Below are 12,751 nucleotides of genomic sequence, written 5' to 3' on the forward strand. Positions count from 1 at the left end.
TTGTGCTGTCCTCAATAGGTAGTTGTGTCAGAAAGAGGAACTTCTGGGTGATGTCCATGATCGGCCTCGAAGTTAGAAAGATGTTGAAACCACATGCTTCCTTAGTTTTACCATTTCGGACAAAAACTCCATTCGACCTCTAGAACCTTCCTGGATTTCATCAATGGCGTCCACTATGATGTAAATTTTTGAGTACCCCTCCGCCACATACTCAATTGTGCGGCAAACTTCTGATATAGATTCAGGCACACCAGAAAGGTCTTGCGTGTTGTAGAGGAACTGTAACTCAGGGATTATCAAGGCAAGCTGCTCGGCCAGTTGTTTCAGTATGTTCAGAAATAGATAATAGGCGTCGTCACCTGCGCCGAGTGCTGTTCTGTCTTGATTGCAGTACACATAGGCAATTCCGGTTGTCGCATCGTCAGCGACATGATCAACCACGTGGTCTATCACAGCCGAGGCTAGGCTACTCTTCCCAGAGCCAGGAATTCCGTAGCAGGAGAACGTCTGGCTAGGTTCAGAAAGCCACGTCTTAAAGGCATCAGTGCCTAGAAGCCATTGGTACGTTCCCGGGCCTCGTATACGGGAGTATTCGCGCTGGTAGATCTCGTAGTCTTCAAGTGCTAGTGATTCCAGTATCGTAGATCGCTTTGCTTTACGGCTCGTCTTAGAAACGCTTTCGATATTTCTTTGTGAAGACTCTGATATTGCGTCCGAGCCTTCTAAAGAATCATCGGACGCAGACCGGAGTTTGGTTGCTAGGAATTGGTAAAGAATGTCATCGCGGATGCAATATTCCTCGGTCAGTTCGGATCCATCAAAGCGAGGCAATCCTGGAAACAACTCTTCCCAGATGTCCGCCGCATCTGGTTCGCTTGTACTTCCCGCGTCTGGTATTTCCAGATCCCCAGACCACCCGGCGGCAGATTTGGCTTGGTCTTTGCAATCGCAGCTGTCTCGATGGCACAACTCTTGGAAGTCGTCCGAGCTCTTGAGACTACTATTTCTCTCTCGCTCTCGGGAGAATAAAGAGCTCTGGATATCGTTATCATCGTCAAAAATGTCTTCCCGATATGGTGGAAGAAAGAGAGCAATATCTTGCATGTGCTGTCTTATATGCCTCCGCAATTCAGCTTGCGCCTCGGGTGCACTGGGTATTGAAAAGCGCTTCTCGAGCACGTCTGGATATCCTCCGCAAAACGGGCAGTTATTGAAAAGGAATGCCCCTTTACGCTTGGCAGACTTCCTTATAACACTTAGGTTCTCGTCGGAGACATGACCTCGTTGCGCAATATGCCTAAATCCTGATGTTCTCCGCTAGGAAGGTTCACATGGAATCGTTCCTCAACGTGGTCTTGTAAGTGGTGCAATAAGCCGTCGAAGTGATTGGGCAGGTCAAAAGGCTTCGTGCACTGCTCGACAGGGCAAAAGTAGGGTTCAAAATCTTGCATGACATGCTGGCTATGTAATTTTTACGGTCAGTGAGAGCAAGTCTTGGATCGGTACTACTTTACTCACCTCCAGCGGGCCTTTTCCGCTTCAGCTGCGCGGAAGTCAAGGCGGCAATACGGACACTGGAAGCTGTGGCCAGTAATCTTTGGAGGCGGTGGAAAACCAGGATGGCGCAGAGCAATGGACACCACGCTCTCTGCCCTCTCTTGTCGTCTCTCAACAGATCTCTCCAGCTTCGTTCTCTCAGTGGCGGAATATATAGTCTGCTGGTCTTTTGGGCGCTGCTCTACGGCGGGAATCGAAGTTTTAGGAGCTTCTGTTCCCTTCATCGTGGGAACCCTGGAAAATTCGCCTCTGGCCGCACTTTTCGGCTGCTGAGCAACCGTCACTTTCGATCTTTCCTTCGGGAGCTCGATGGCTCGTTTCTTTTGGTGCTCTCTTAGATAATCGAAGCGTGTCCTTCGTCTTGCAAATGACTCCGCCATCCTATGAAATAAGACGTCTGACGCCAGGGGAAACTGAACTTTCGCTTTTCGATACGCGATCTCTTTATAGCCCTCGTAAGCAAATCTTGGGCCGTCTTTCTTAACATAGAGCTTGATTCTTTCCCGTCTATGTTTAGCTCCCGCTTTGTCGATCTCTAAAGCGTGCCCATGCAGACGGTCGATTGTGTCTTCGACGTGCTTTCTTAATAGAAGAGCCTGCTTGTCCCCTATTGTGGCGTCTTCACTGCTTTTTTTTGAATTCAGTGCCACTGAGGGAAGAAAGTGAGTCGAACGATAGTGAAGAGCTATCCGATGCGGAATCCGAATCGTTGATTTCAACCTCGGATTTATCCGCATGCTGAACATCGTTGGCAGGTTGCTGAACTTCTGTAATTTTTTTCGCGATGATTAGTCTTGATGAGTTTGCTCAAGTTTAGTAAAGACGTACTTTTCAGATCGATTTGAAGTGAACTCAACAAATCTCTAATGATAGCACAGGTTTCGGGTACATCTTTGAGACGAATATCGATCGATCTCAGCCCCTGACCATGCACGCCAACCTTGACGCACCACAGGTTGAATTCGGCGTATTGTCGAGACGCCCAGTGGCCTTCTCTAGAAGTAGTCTCCTCAGCTTGCGCATTTTCCTTGAGTAAAAGAGCTTCCAGAATGTTAGAACAAGTCTTGGCAAGCCATTGTATGCTCTTAATATCCTTCACTTCCGCCTCGAGGTCCATGACGGCGATTCGAAGACTCTCATTTGAAGCGAAGATGAAGAAGTGAAGTCTGGGAGGGGTAATGAGTGAATTCCGGCGTTCCATGCATGGCCGCAATTGGGAAATGATGACTAGGCGATCATTGGATGCGGCTTACAAGGGTCTCTCTGCGCTGCCGCCGAGGCGTCAGACACACACCCCGAATAATAAAATGTCACATGTCCCTTCCGGATTGCGCCGCCTCTCAGCCTGATCTCTCGATCCTTCCAGTCTTCCAAGCACGAATAACCATATCTCTTCCCATCTTATAACGATATTGAGTTTGTCCGCTGCTTCGCCGTCAACCTACAGCCAACGCAATACCAGAGGCTCCGATGGTCTAATGTCAATCGGACGCCTCCGCGTTCCGAGTTGGTCTCAGCCCGTGTAAGCCTCATGTGGCAGCTAGCTCTTCTCAGTCACATTATCCCGGCCTTCGCGGCCCTAGGGAAGGACTTCATAGACAGCGACAACAAGGACGAGGATCTGCTCAGAGATGCTCCAGACTGTTATTCAGACATTATTCGCATAGGAATAGCTGTTGCTGTATCCTGCGGAGAATGGACTTCGGGTTTGAGAGAGGAAGAGCTAAATGGCTTATTGAAGGCGTTGGAAAGCCGGCTTCCGAAGAAATGGAAGCCGTTCGATTTCATCAAGACTTATGCAGCAAGTCTTCCGTTTGCCACCTCATTGTTCAATGAAATCAAGCTAACCAGTCATCAGATTGGTCTGGAAGACCCGGAAATAAAGCAACCATTCGATAAGCTTTACAATCTCGAACATACCATCCAGAAACATCGTCTTGGTGGCTACGAAGCGTGTAGCAAGCTGTCAGCCCAAACAGACGATCAACGAAATGAGTACCTAGGAGTTATTCGTCAAGATCTAAAGGTTCATTTGTTCCATGGGAAAGAGAAGACATCCAAATCGCGACGCGAAAAGTTCTTGGAGCCAGTGAAGTTGGCTGCAGTGCACATGCTGAACGTCTACTGCAGGGATCACACGGCGCAGGAGACCAACGAGTTGAGTCTTTCGAAACATCCCAGCAGCGGATTGAAAGATATTTCAAACAAGATTTATCGCATATTGGAACGCAATTGGAAGTGTACCTGTGACGCTGCTAGGCCGTCCAGACCGAGGGAGGCGAGACTCAGTCTGATCCGGCATCATATCCTGGCGCTGAAAATGTCGTCCACCGGCGCTGAAGCACAGACAAAAGTTCATAAAGCCAATTATGAAGTCTTTCTCCCAGTTTGCCAGAATCAAACGAAGTGGAAAGTGACGAATGTGGCATTTAGCAAAGACACCCAGTAAGTTGTCAAAGAGAAGTTCGATGAGTAGGCTTCTAAATTGATCATAGTAATCGCGGGAATGCCACACATGATCGTCAATGTGTGAGCAACGATATCTGTCAATGGATTCAAAAAAGCAAAGGGTTTCCAGTGGATTTTCTGGTTGAGAACGATGGGCTCTGGCATCTTAGACCCCGTCGATCAGCCAACGCCGACTATCACACATCCATGGAATCGCTTCAACAGCTCTTGGAGGATGGCATGTCCATGTCCAGAGTCAGCAACTATTCTGATAAGGAAAAGTTGACGCTCTGCTATATATTGGCCAACTCGATGCTCTTCCTGTACCCGGGCTCCTGGTTACGGACTGCGTGGAACAGTACCAAAGTCTACTTCATTCGACGGTCGGGTGTTTCCGCTTTGAAACCGGTCACCTTGGCATTCCCCTATCTTTCTGTTGAAATGCACGATGTGCAAGATGCTACTAGCACATCCACACATTACATGCACATTCAAGCTCACCCGCATCCGAGCATCCTGGCTCTGGGTATCATCTTCCTCGAAATCGCCACAGGATCTGTGTTCCCCAGAAGCTCTCAAACAACGGCGGACCTCAGCTGGGAACAGTGCAATGAAGACTTCCTGGAAGCCTGGAAGCAGATGGAGAAGCTGGAAATGGAGCGAAAGTACATACCCTCCGCTCTCCGCAAGGTCATCAGGGCTTGCATTGACCTGAAGCCGCCACCAAACATTCCATGCTCCAGTCTGGCGGAAGAGGGTCCAATACGCCAGTACATACTATCATGCATCATTCTTCCGCTGGCATCAGAGCTGGTGGATGGTTACAAAATTCGCTTAGAGGAGTTACACACGTCTTTGGAAAAAGAGCTGAACGGTCTCGGAAAGGTTGAGGAAGCAAACACCAACACTTCCATCAAGCAAACGCCGGAAAGTTGGAGTCGCAGTCTGGCAACGGTGCCCGAGGGTTCGTATCTTGCAACTATGATCCAGCACGCCGGAGTTGACTTATGTTCACAGTGGAAACAGCGCCGCAGATTCAGACTGCGGGGAGATATGACCTATGTCTTATGGCAGATGGTGATGAGAGAGAAATAACAGTCAACGAAGAAGCGTAAGTTTTCTGAGTCGTATTGCGTGAGACGGAATTGCCACTCAAGAGGTCGTTCAGCATCAGGAGAACAAAGGAATGGTTCGAGTACCACCAAAACATTCTTTACCGAGCCGAACAGTTGCGCGTTGCAAATATATCAAACGCAAGAAGAACTAAGATTGCCATATTGGACAGTGGCATCGAGCTGAGTTCGGAGCACCGAGAATTATACGACTTCGAGCCGAGGATCAAGTATAAGAGTTGGGTCGACGGACACGCTGACTGCAGAGACGACGTCGGGCATGGAACCCATCTAGCAATCCTCTTGCGGAAGATTGCGCCAAACGCCGCTATTCATATGGCGAGGGTGTTCAAAAAGAGGCCCAGAGGCGAAGAGTCTGCATTAATCATCTCCCAGGTGAGTGACTCATCCTGGGTGACGAGACCGGGCAGTAATTGACTGTAAAAGGCACTTCGGTATGCGGTGGAAGAGTGGAAGGTCGATATCGTCGTCATGTCCTTTGGTTTCTCCATCAACAACGACGTTCTGTACCAAGAGATTCAGGACGCGGCTCGGAAAGGCGTGCTAATGTTTGCAGCCGCATCCAACGACGGAAGGAACCGACCGGATGGCATCGCATGGCCAGCTCGGGAAGAAAATGTCATATGCGTCCATTCGGCGGATGGATACGGCAATCGTTCCACGTTCACACCGAGTCCGATGGATAACATGCGGATCATGGTTCTTGGGGAGTGTATTAAGTCGGCATGGCCACACCACCTGGGGTCGCGGGATAACCACAGACAAATGAGTGGTACGTCATGTGCCGCGCCCATTGCTGCCGGGATCGCTGCAGTGGTACTCGACTGCGCAAGAGGCTTCCTCAATGGGGAAGATTGGAAGAGCCTTTGCCGTGTGAGTTCCATGAGACGAATGTTCGAAAAATTGAAAGACCAAGGTAACTCAGATGGATATTGGTGGATCAAGCATTGGACTTTGTTTTCTGAAGACCGGAATGACGCTTGGATCCAGGAGGAAATCAGAAGCTATATCAGGTAAACCATGTGATACAGGTATTACTCATGAAATACCATACAAGACCGCACGATCTTCTCGTGTCTTCCCAGATACATTGCATATGTATTGCTTGAGACCTACAATGATCTCAAGGCGATCCCATTCCCTCTCTCCAACTGTTCGCATCCCAAATTTCCCCTCCGAAGCATCTTTTCTAGCCAGATCACTCAAGAGAGATATTGCCCGTTATGAGGATTCTCCCGACTGCAATCATTGTAGGTCTCTATAAGAGCTTTCACCATCAGGTGTTGTGCGCTTGCCGTAGGCGGGAGCGATAACTCCAGTAGTGGTTGACGCGGAAACAGGCACTCCAAAAAAGCGGTATCCATACCTCTAATGAATTGGAGTTGTACTTCATGATAGATAACAATAATGATGAGAACGACAAGGACAACGACAAGGACAACGACAAGGACAACGACAAGGACAACGACAAGGACAACGACAAGGACAACGACAAGGACAACGACAAGGACAACGACAAGGACAACGACAAGGACAACGATAAGGATAGGGCTAACTTTATGCGATAATTCTTTAGGATAAAGTTGAGGTAAGTAGGCCTAGATATATATATTATAATAGATAGAATAAGCAGCGTAGGTAAGACTTTAGATATTGAAAAGTAGGAGCAGCTTCACAGACCAGCTGCTGTGGCTTGCGAGGTGGTGGGGAAACGCACGATCGTGAGCAGTGAATCGCCCCACAACAGCGCCTTCGTCGCCAATCGCCATCAGCAATCAGCTTGCGATACAAGGTCTATTAGTCTAGTTGGTTAGGACGTCGGATTCTGATCAACATCAGTTCCTTCCGTAAGCCCAGGTTCGAATCCTGGATGGACCTACATTTTGCCTCCACGGCCAGGGAAAATTGTCTTTTGGTTGAAATTGCTTTTTGTACTGATTAATTTGCTCGCTCAACGAACAGCTAACTAACAGGCATAAATGACCGTATTTTCGAGTTATTCACACAAGCCGTGTCCGTTGCCCGGCACAATCCTGGATACATCGACCTCACTTCATTTTCGCTTAAACGAATGCCTGGATGCCCGTAATAGCACGGCCAAGAATCAGACCTGTCCCATGTTAGTACAACCTTATGACTGGGCCACGCGCAAAACTCACTATGAATGTCACTCTGCCCCTCGTACGTCTGCGTGACGAACAAGTTCGCCACATGACGGCCGATACCATACTCATCACTGACCGCATTGCCGCCAAAGATCTCCTGCAGAACACGCGCATTCCACAGCGCGCGGTCGCAGTTCTGGCGCTTGACCATGCTAATCATCTCGGGCGTCGCCTTGCCTTCATCCTTAAGTCTTCCGACCTGGATCGCGGCGACAGTGCCGTAAGCGGCATCCGTCGCGGCGTCGGCGAGCTTCTTTTGGACTAGCTGGTACTTGGCGATCGGGTTGTTCTTGAACTGCTTGCGCTCGAGGGAGTATGTCCTAGCGCGAGCGATGCAATCCTCCAAGGCTCCCATGACACCCAGAGAGATGCCGTAGCGGGCGCTGTTGAGGCAAGAGAAGGGACCACGAAGACCTTCAACCTCAGGGAACATGTTTGCCTCAGGTACTGGACAGTCGTCGAGCTGGATCATGCCAGTGATTGAGGCGCGCAGACCGTTCTTGTTCTTAATAGCGGGGGTTTCGAGAGTTCCCGGGGGGCATTGGGAGCGCTCGACGAGGAAGCCACGGATCTTTCCGGTCTCTTGCAACTTAGCCCAGACCATGAGAACGTCTGCGATGGGAGAGTTGGTAATCCACGTCTTGGCTCCGGAGATGGAGTAATAGCCCTTCTTCGTCGGGTGAGGCTTCGCGGTGGTCTCCATGGAGCCAGGGTCGCTGCCATGATTGGGTTCCGTCAAGCCAAAGGCACCAAGCACCTTACCCTGGGCCATGCCGGGCAGGTACTTCTCCTTCTGCTCCTCGGAACCAAACTCGGCGATGCCACCCATGACGAGAGAAGACTGGACTGACATGCCGGAGCGGTAGCCGCTGTCCACTCTCTCCACAGCCTTTGTAATGAGACCACCAGCGACGGTCGAGATGCCTGCGCAGCCATATCCTTCGATCGTCGCTCCGAGAAGTCCCAGCTCACCCATTTCCTCCAGGATCTTCTTGTCGTAGTTCTCGTCTCGGTAGGCCTCTACAGACAGTTAGCATAGACTAGATGACGACGGTGGAAGCCGGGGCACATACGGAGCACGCGCGGCAACATGCGCTCCTGACAATATCGTTCGGCAGTCTCTGAGATGGCGATTTCCTCCTCAGTCAAGAGGTTCTTCGCATTTAGGGGGTCCTCCCAGTCAAAGACCGGGCCGCTGGAGGAGGCGAAGGACCTCGAGGCGGGGACGGCGCGTCTGGCGACGCATTGTCTTGCGCATGTCCTCAGGGCTGGTCGATACATGTTGGAGAATTGCCAATTGAGACGTCCACAAGGTGGTTTGAGGGGAATCGTGTAAACGGCATGATGGTAGTGCTGCCGTTCAACTACCGACCCCGAGGCGTTGCCCCGCCGGTGGACGTCCCGAGCACCATCCGAGGCACAAACTAGAGCTGCTCTCATTGGTCGGGGAAAGCAGTATCATGATTACATAATGAACCGACGTCGGCGAATGACGTCGTCGGCGGCGTTGCTGCAGTGTCGCAGTGACAATCTGAACGAAGCTGCTGCTGGGTAGTGCCAGCCAGTTGCGGCGATGGTGCCTGCATATCTGTAATCAGTTCGGCGTGGTGACTGCGCACTGAACAAGAATTCCCCAGATCCCCAGAGTGCCGGCACCGTGGCTCTCGGGGGAGCACCGCCACAATATGCAGCAGCGAAGATCATGACAAGTGGATGAAGCCGAGCTGTGAGCAGCGGTGCTGGATGTCGACACGAGCCGGGGAGATGCTTTCTGGGAGTGGCCTATTGTTCGGCAGCAGCCGGGTCAGAGTTCAGACCCAGGATGGGATGCTAGAGTGCACTGTGGGCGAGGTACCACTGCATTTAGACATGTGTGGTGCCCGGAGGATGTACCGTTGTCAGTTTGAGAGCGATAGACGGACGTCATTTTCAGACTCGCGATGGGATGGCAGATGCATAGATGGGTTTTTGGGCAGTCGTGTCGAGGATGAATAGCCTCGCTTGACTGCAGCAAGAAGGACACGAGGTTTCATGCGACACATGCTTTGGCGATGACACGATTCGAGGGTGTTTTGCTCGTGAGTGATGCGTTGTTAGGCGGTCAGATTGGGTCCAGGGTTGCCAGTCATGCCGGCCCGGAGGATCAAGAAAGTGTCTGGCGGACGTGAATGCCGCTGCTTCCACGGCCTGCAGCAACTGGGCCAGTTCGCTGAAGATGGCGGGCTGTCGTGTCAGTCGCCTGCCAGTCGTGGTAGAAGGACAGGGAAACACATGGTCGATTGCACGAGCCTGAGGCTGAGGAATGGGCTGAGGAATGGGCTGAATAAACCGGGACAGTCAGCAAGCATTACCAATCCTGACGCAGCAGGAAGTTGCCATCTGTTAGTGGTGCAAGTATCTCTGAAAGGCATGTGTGGCGGTGCGCATGTTCCGTCCAGGTTCCCATTGCAGCGGGGGCGCATCCACCAGATGTACCTGAGGTCGAAAGCGAGCACTAAAAACAGAGCACACGACTCTGAGGGACGAGCGTCATGACTGAAGCCAACCAAAGTGCGGTTTGTCGGGCGGCAAGCCCACTGTTTGTTTGGGCTGCATGACGCTACTGGACGGGCAGCTTCCTGCTGGACTGTTCAGGCAAGGTACCTGGACTGTGGCTCAGGCAGGTGAAGGTACTTCCACTTCCGCCTGCGGCCAACCTGAGTGGAAGCAGCCAGCCAACCTTGGGTTTGCTCTACCTTACGGCGGTAGGTAGGTACCTTACCTTGACTGACTGGTGAGTCGTGACTGGGCGGCAGGATGGAGGAAGGAGGGGAAAGGCAAGCAAAGGAACCCCCCTCCTTCCAGTCACAGTGACTGACTGGTGGGCAAGAGTGGCTCTGCCCACTGCCTTCCACTGCCCAAAGCAAAGCAAAGCCCACCGCACACAGCAGCGACCCTTCCCGTCGTTTTTCGTAGGCCCGACCGTGACTTCCCCTTCTCTTTCCTCTCCTCCACCCAAATTCAATCTCGACATCAACCTGTAACGGGAACGTACGTAGCGAATCGAATTCTCCACGACTTTCCTTCGGGCACCACCACGGTAATACCTCCGACCGACGACTATTTTGAACGACTCTCACAATCCAAATAAAAGTCCTTTCATTTCTGCATCGAGTCTCGGCGGGATAGACACTCTCGCTCATCAGGTACGCACGCTATGCAACACATGATTTGCATTCACTGTCCCCGTCCCAACCAACCCAACATCTCGCCACGCATCGGCTGCTGCGGCTGCTTTCATTGCTTCGACCACCGCGATATCCTGGTTCGCTTCACCCGACAGTCCTGCTGCATCGACATCGATGAATCCCTACGACGACTCTAGACCGCTGCCCGACGACAGAACACCCGCGAGGCTGCTTTGGCTTCTTTGTCCTCTTCTGCCTGCCTGCCCCCTCCTACGATCTGTGCATCGCCTGCATCGACTGCCTCGACCTACATCTGTCATTTTCCGCAGCAAGGAAAAGCAGCAATAAAGCAGCTCAGCCATAAATCCGCCAGCAGCAGCAGCCGACCCATTTGCGTCTTGCCTTGCCCACCGCCCGCCGACTCCAGAAAAAGCCCACCTCGACCGCTTTCGCTGACTTTTGCCCCTCACACCAACAGACACAGAGCATTCGCGCGGGCGACCGATCATCTTAGATACCCCAACAACCACACAACTCTGCCAAAATGGCCCTCAAGAGAATTAACAAGGAGCTCACTGACCTCGGCCGGTATGTTTGTTTCCCATTCTCCCAGCCTTGCCGTCCACCGTCGTCACCGCAAGCTTTTGTCGCAGCCCGAGACGTAAGGTGGGGCGATCGGAGAGCGGGGTCTTCTTCAGCGAGACGCCCTCCATCCTCCATCATATCTCGGGCCGTTGATGACGATGGTCACGGCGGAGTGACGCCTGCAAAGGCAACCAGTTTTACAGAGACAACATGCTAATATAGTCGGCTTCACAGTGACCCGCCCTCTTCCTGCTCTGCCGGCCCCGTCGGCGAGGACCTGGTAAGCTACCTCGACAGAAGACCGCGGTGATGATGCCTCGAATCATGACTCAGCCGAGTCGAGACGATGGCTTCACCACACGTCTTTGATAGACTCGGAACAATGTGCTGACTTGGGACTGCAGTTCCACTGGCAAGCTACGATCATGGGACCTGTAAGTACACCACTTTGATATTGGACACGGCATGCGGGATTACCACGTGCTATGGCCAGCATCAAAATCCGGAGCATCTGCGACCGAACACAAGCTAACGCGATGCAGGGCGACTCTCCCTACTCTGGCGGTGTTTTCTTCCTCGCCATCCACTTCCCTACCGACTACCCCTTCAAGCCTCCCAAGGTCAACTTCACCACCCGTATCTACCACCCCAACATCAACTCCAACGGCAGCATCTGCTTAGATATTCTGCGTGACCAATGGTCCCCGGCGTTGACCATCTCTAAGGGTATGTCATCCATCTTCTGTATAAACAGCACTCGCTAATCGTCAATAGTCCTTCTCTCCATCTGCTCGATGCTGACGGACCCCAACCCCGACGACCCGCTCGTCCCCGAAATCGCACACGTCTACAAGACGGACCGCGCTAGATACGAGGCCACTGCTCGCGAGTGGACTCGCAAGTACGCCATTTAGACGGTGCCGGAGGGGTGGGGTTGGACGAGTATGACAAGCGATGGCTTTCCTCTCTCTCTCTCTCTCTTCGACGGCTGGCGTATGATTAGGTCAAGGTCATTGCTCTGCGTTGCGGTTTGGGATCTCTTTCGTTTGACCAGCACAAAGAAAGGATGCGGTGCTGCGGTCTCGTGGCGGCAGCAGACAGCACCCTTCGAGAGAGGTTGCGAGGAGCGGTGTGGATAGAAGACAGACCGATCAGAGTTAGCAGCACAGGTACCACGTACGGGTTATCATACGGCAAGGCTTCATGTTTTCTACTGCATTGACGCGTGCGTTTTGGTTTGACACCGAGAAGAGAGACGACCGGCAATCACCGCTTTACATCCAGTGTGCGAGTGACGTTCTACGTGCCTATGATGGTGACATGTGTTCGCGTGCAGATGTCAAGTTGACAAGACGAAGAGTAGGTGGGCCAGGCGACTAAATATCCCAAGTGCCCCTCGGGTACATCAACTCCGTAGCTAGTTTCCATAGGCACGTCATGCACCGGGACGTCTCGGCATCCGAAGACCATGGGGAACAAACGTCGCCGCCCTAGGTAACAGCCGACGCCGCGACAGAGATCGTGAGACGGGGTCTGGCCTCGGGAAGGGGAAGGTCAAGACATGGCAGCGGAACGTGGCGTGGCATTGGCGAGGGAAGAGCAGTCGTCTTCGCTTCGAGATGGAAGTCATCCGTGCCGAAGCCGCTCTGTTTAAAGGCCGCCCGGTATCTCGGGTCTGTCTTACGTTCAGGACCGG

General features: G+C 52.1%; 5 protein-coding genes across 5 annotated transcripts; 2 read left to right on the forward strand and 3 right to left on the reverse strand.

Annotated features, from left to right (window-relative positions):
* Nucleotides 1–1,256: 1,256 nt before the first annotated feature.
* On the reverse strand, nucleotides 1,257–1,781 carry CGGC5_v014175 (uncharacterized protein; the record flags this gene model as incomplete). Its single annotated transcript, XM_032023505.1, has 2 exons — nucleotides 1,257–1,461; nucleotides 1,519–1,781. The coding sequence occupies 2 exons, from the start codon at nucleotides 1,779–1,781 to the stop codon at nucleotides 1,257–1,259; spliced, it is 468 nt and encodes a 155-aa protein (XP_031879661.1).
* Nucleotides 1,782–2,178: 397 nt separating this feature from the next.
* Nucleotides 2,179–2,674, reverse strand: CGGC5_v014176 (uncharacterized protein; the record flags this gene model as incomplete). The annotated part of the gene is made up of 2 exons (XM_032023506.1): nucleotides 2,179–2,324; nucleotides 2,386–2,674. 2 exons carry the CDS (start codon nucleotides 2,672–2,674, stop codon nucleotides 2,179–2,181), a joined length of 435 nt encoding a protein of 144 aa, XP_031879660.1.
* Nucleotides 2,675–3,877: 1,203 nt separating this feature from the next.
* apr-0 (Subtilisin DY) lies at nucleotides 3,878–6,706 on the forward strand (the record flags this gene model as incomplete). Its single annotated transcript, XM_032023507.2, has 6 exons — nucleotides 3,878–4,002; nucleotides 4,053–4,969; nucleotides 5,023–5,116; nucleotides 5,174–5,513; nucleotides 5,565–5,910; nucleotides 6,537–6,706. The coding sequence occupies 6 exons, from the start codon at nucleotides 3,878–3,880 to the stop codon at nucleotides 6,704–6,706; spliced, it is 1,992 nt and encodes a 663-aa protein (XP_031879658.2).
* Nucleotides 6,707–7,201: 495 nt separating this feature from the next.
* Nucleotides 7,202–8,584, reverse strand: CGGC5_v014178 (Glutaryl-CoA dehydrogenase; the record flags this gene model as incomplete). The annotated part of the gene is made up of 3 exons (XM_032023508.1): nucleotides 7,202–7,248; nucleotides 7,298–8,323; nucleotides 8,377–8,584. 3 exons carry the CDS (start codon nucleotides 8,582–8,584, stop codon nucleotides 7,202–7,204), a joined length of 1,281 nt encoding a protein of 426 aa, XP_031879659.1.
* A 2,430-nt stretch (nucleotides 8,585–11,014) lies between these two features.
* Nucleotides 11,015–11,969, forward strand: CGGC5_v014179 (Ubiquitin-conjugating enzyme E2-16 kDa; the record flags this gene model as incomplete). The annotated part of the gene is made up of 5 exons (XM_032023509.1): nucleotides 11,015–11,058; nucleotides 11,290–11,335; nucleotides 11,460–11,489; nucleotides 11,598–11,781; nucleotides 11,830–11,969. The coding sequence occupies 5 exons, from the start codon at nucleotides 11,015–11,017 to the stop codon at nucleotides 11,967–11,969; spliced, it is 444 nt and encodes a 147-aa protein (XP_031879665.1).
* Nucleotides 11,970–12,751: the final 782 nt, after the last annotated feature.

Source organism: Colletotrichum fructicola (genome assembly GCF_000319635.2).
Source record: "Colletotrichum fructicola Nara gc5 chromosome Unknown KSG_Nara_v1_contig08, whole genome shotgun sequence".
Classification (NCBI taxonomy): Eukaryota; Fungi; Ascomycota; class Sordariomycetes; order Glomerellales; family Glomerellaceae; genus Colletotrichum; species Colletotrichum fructicola.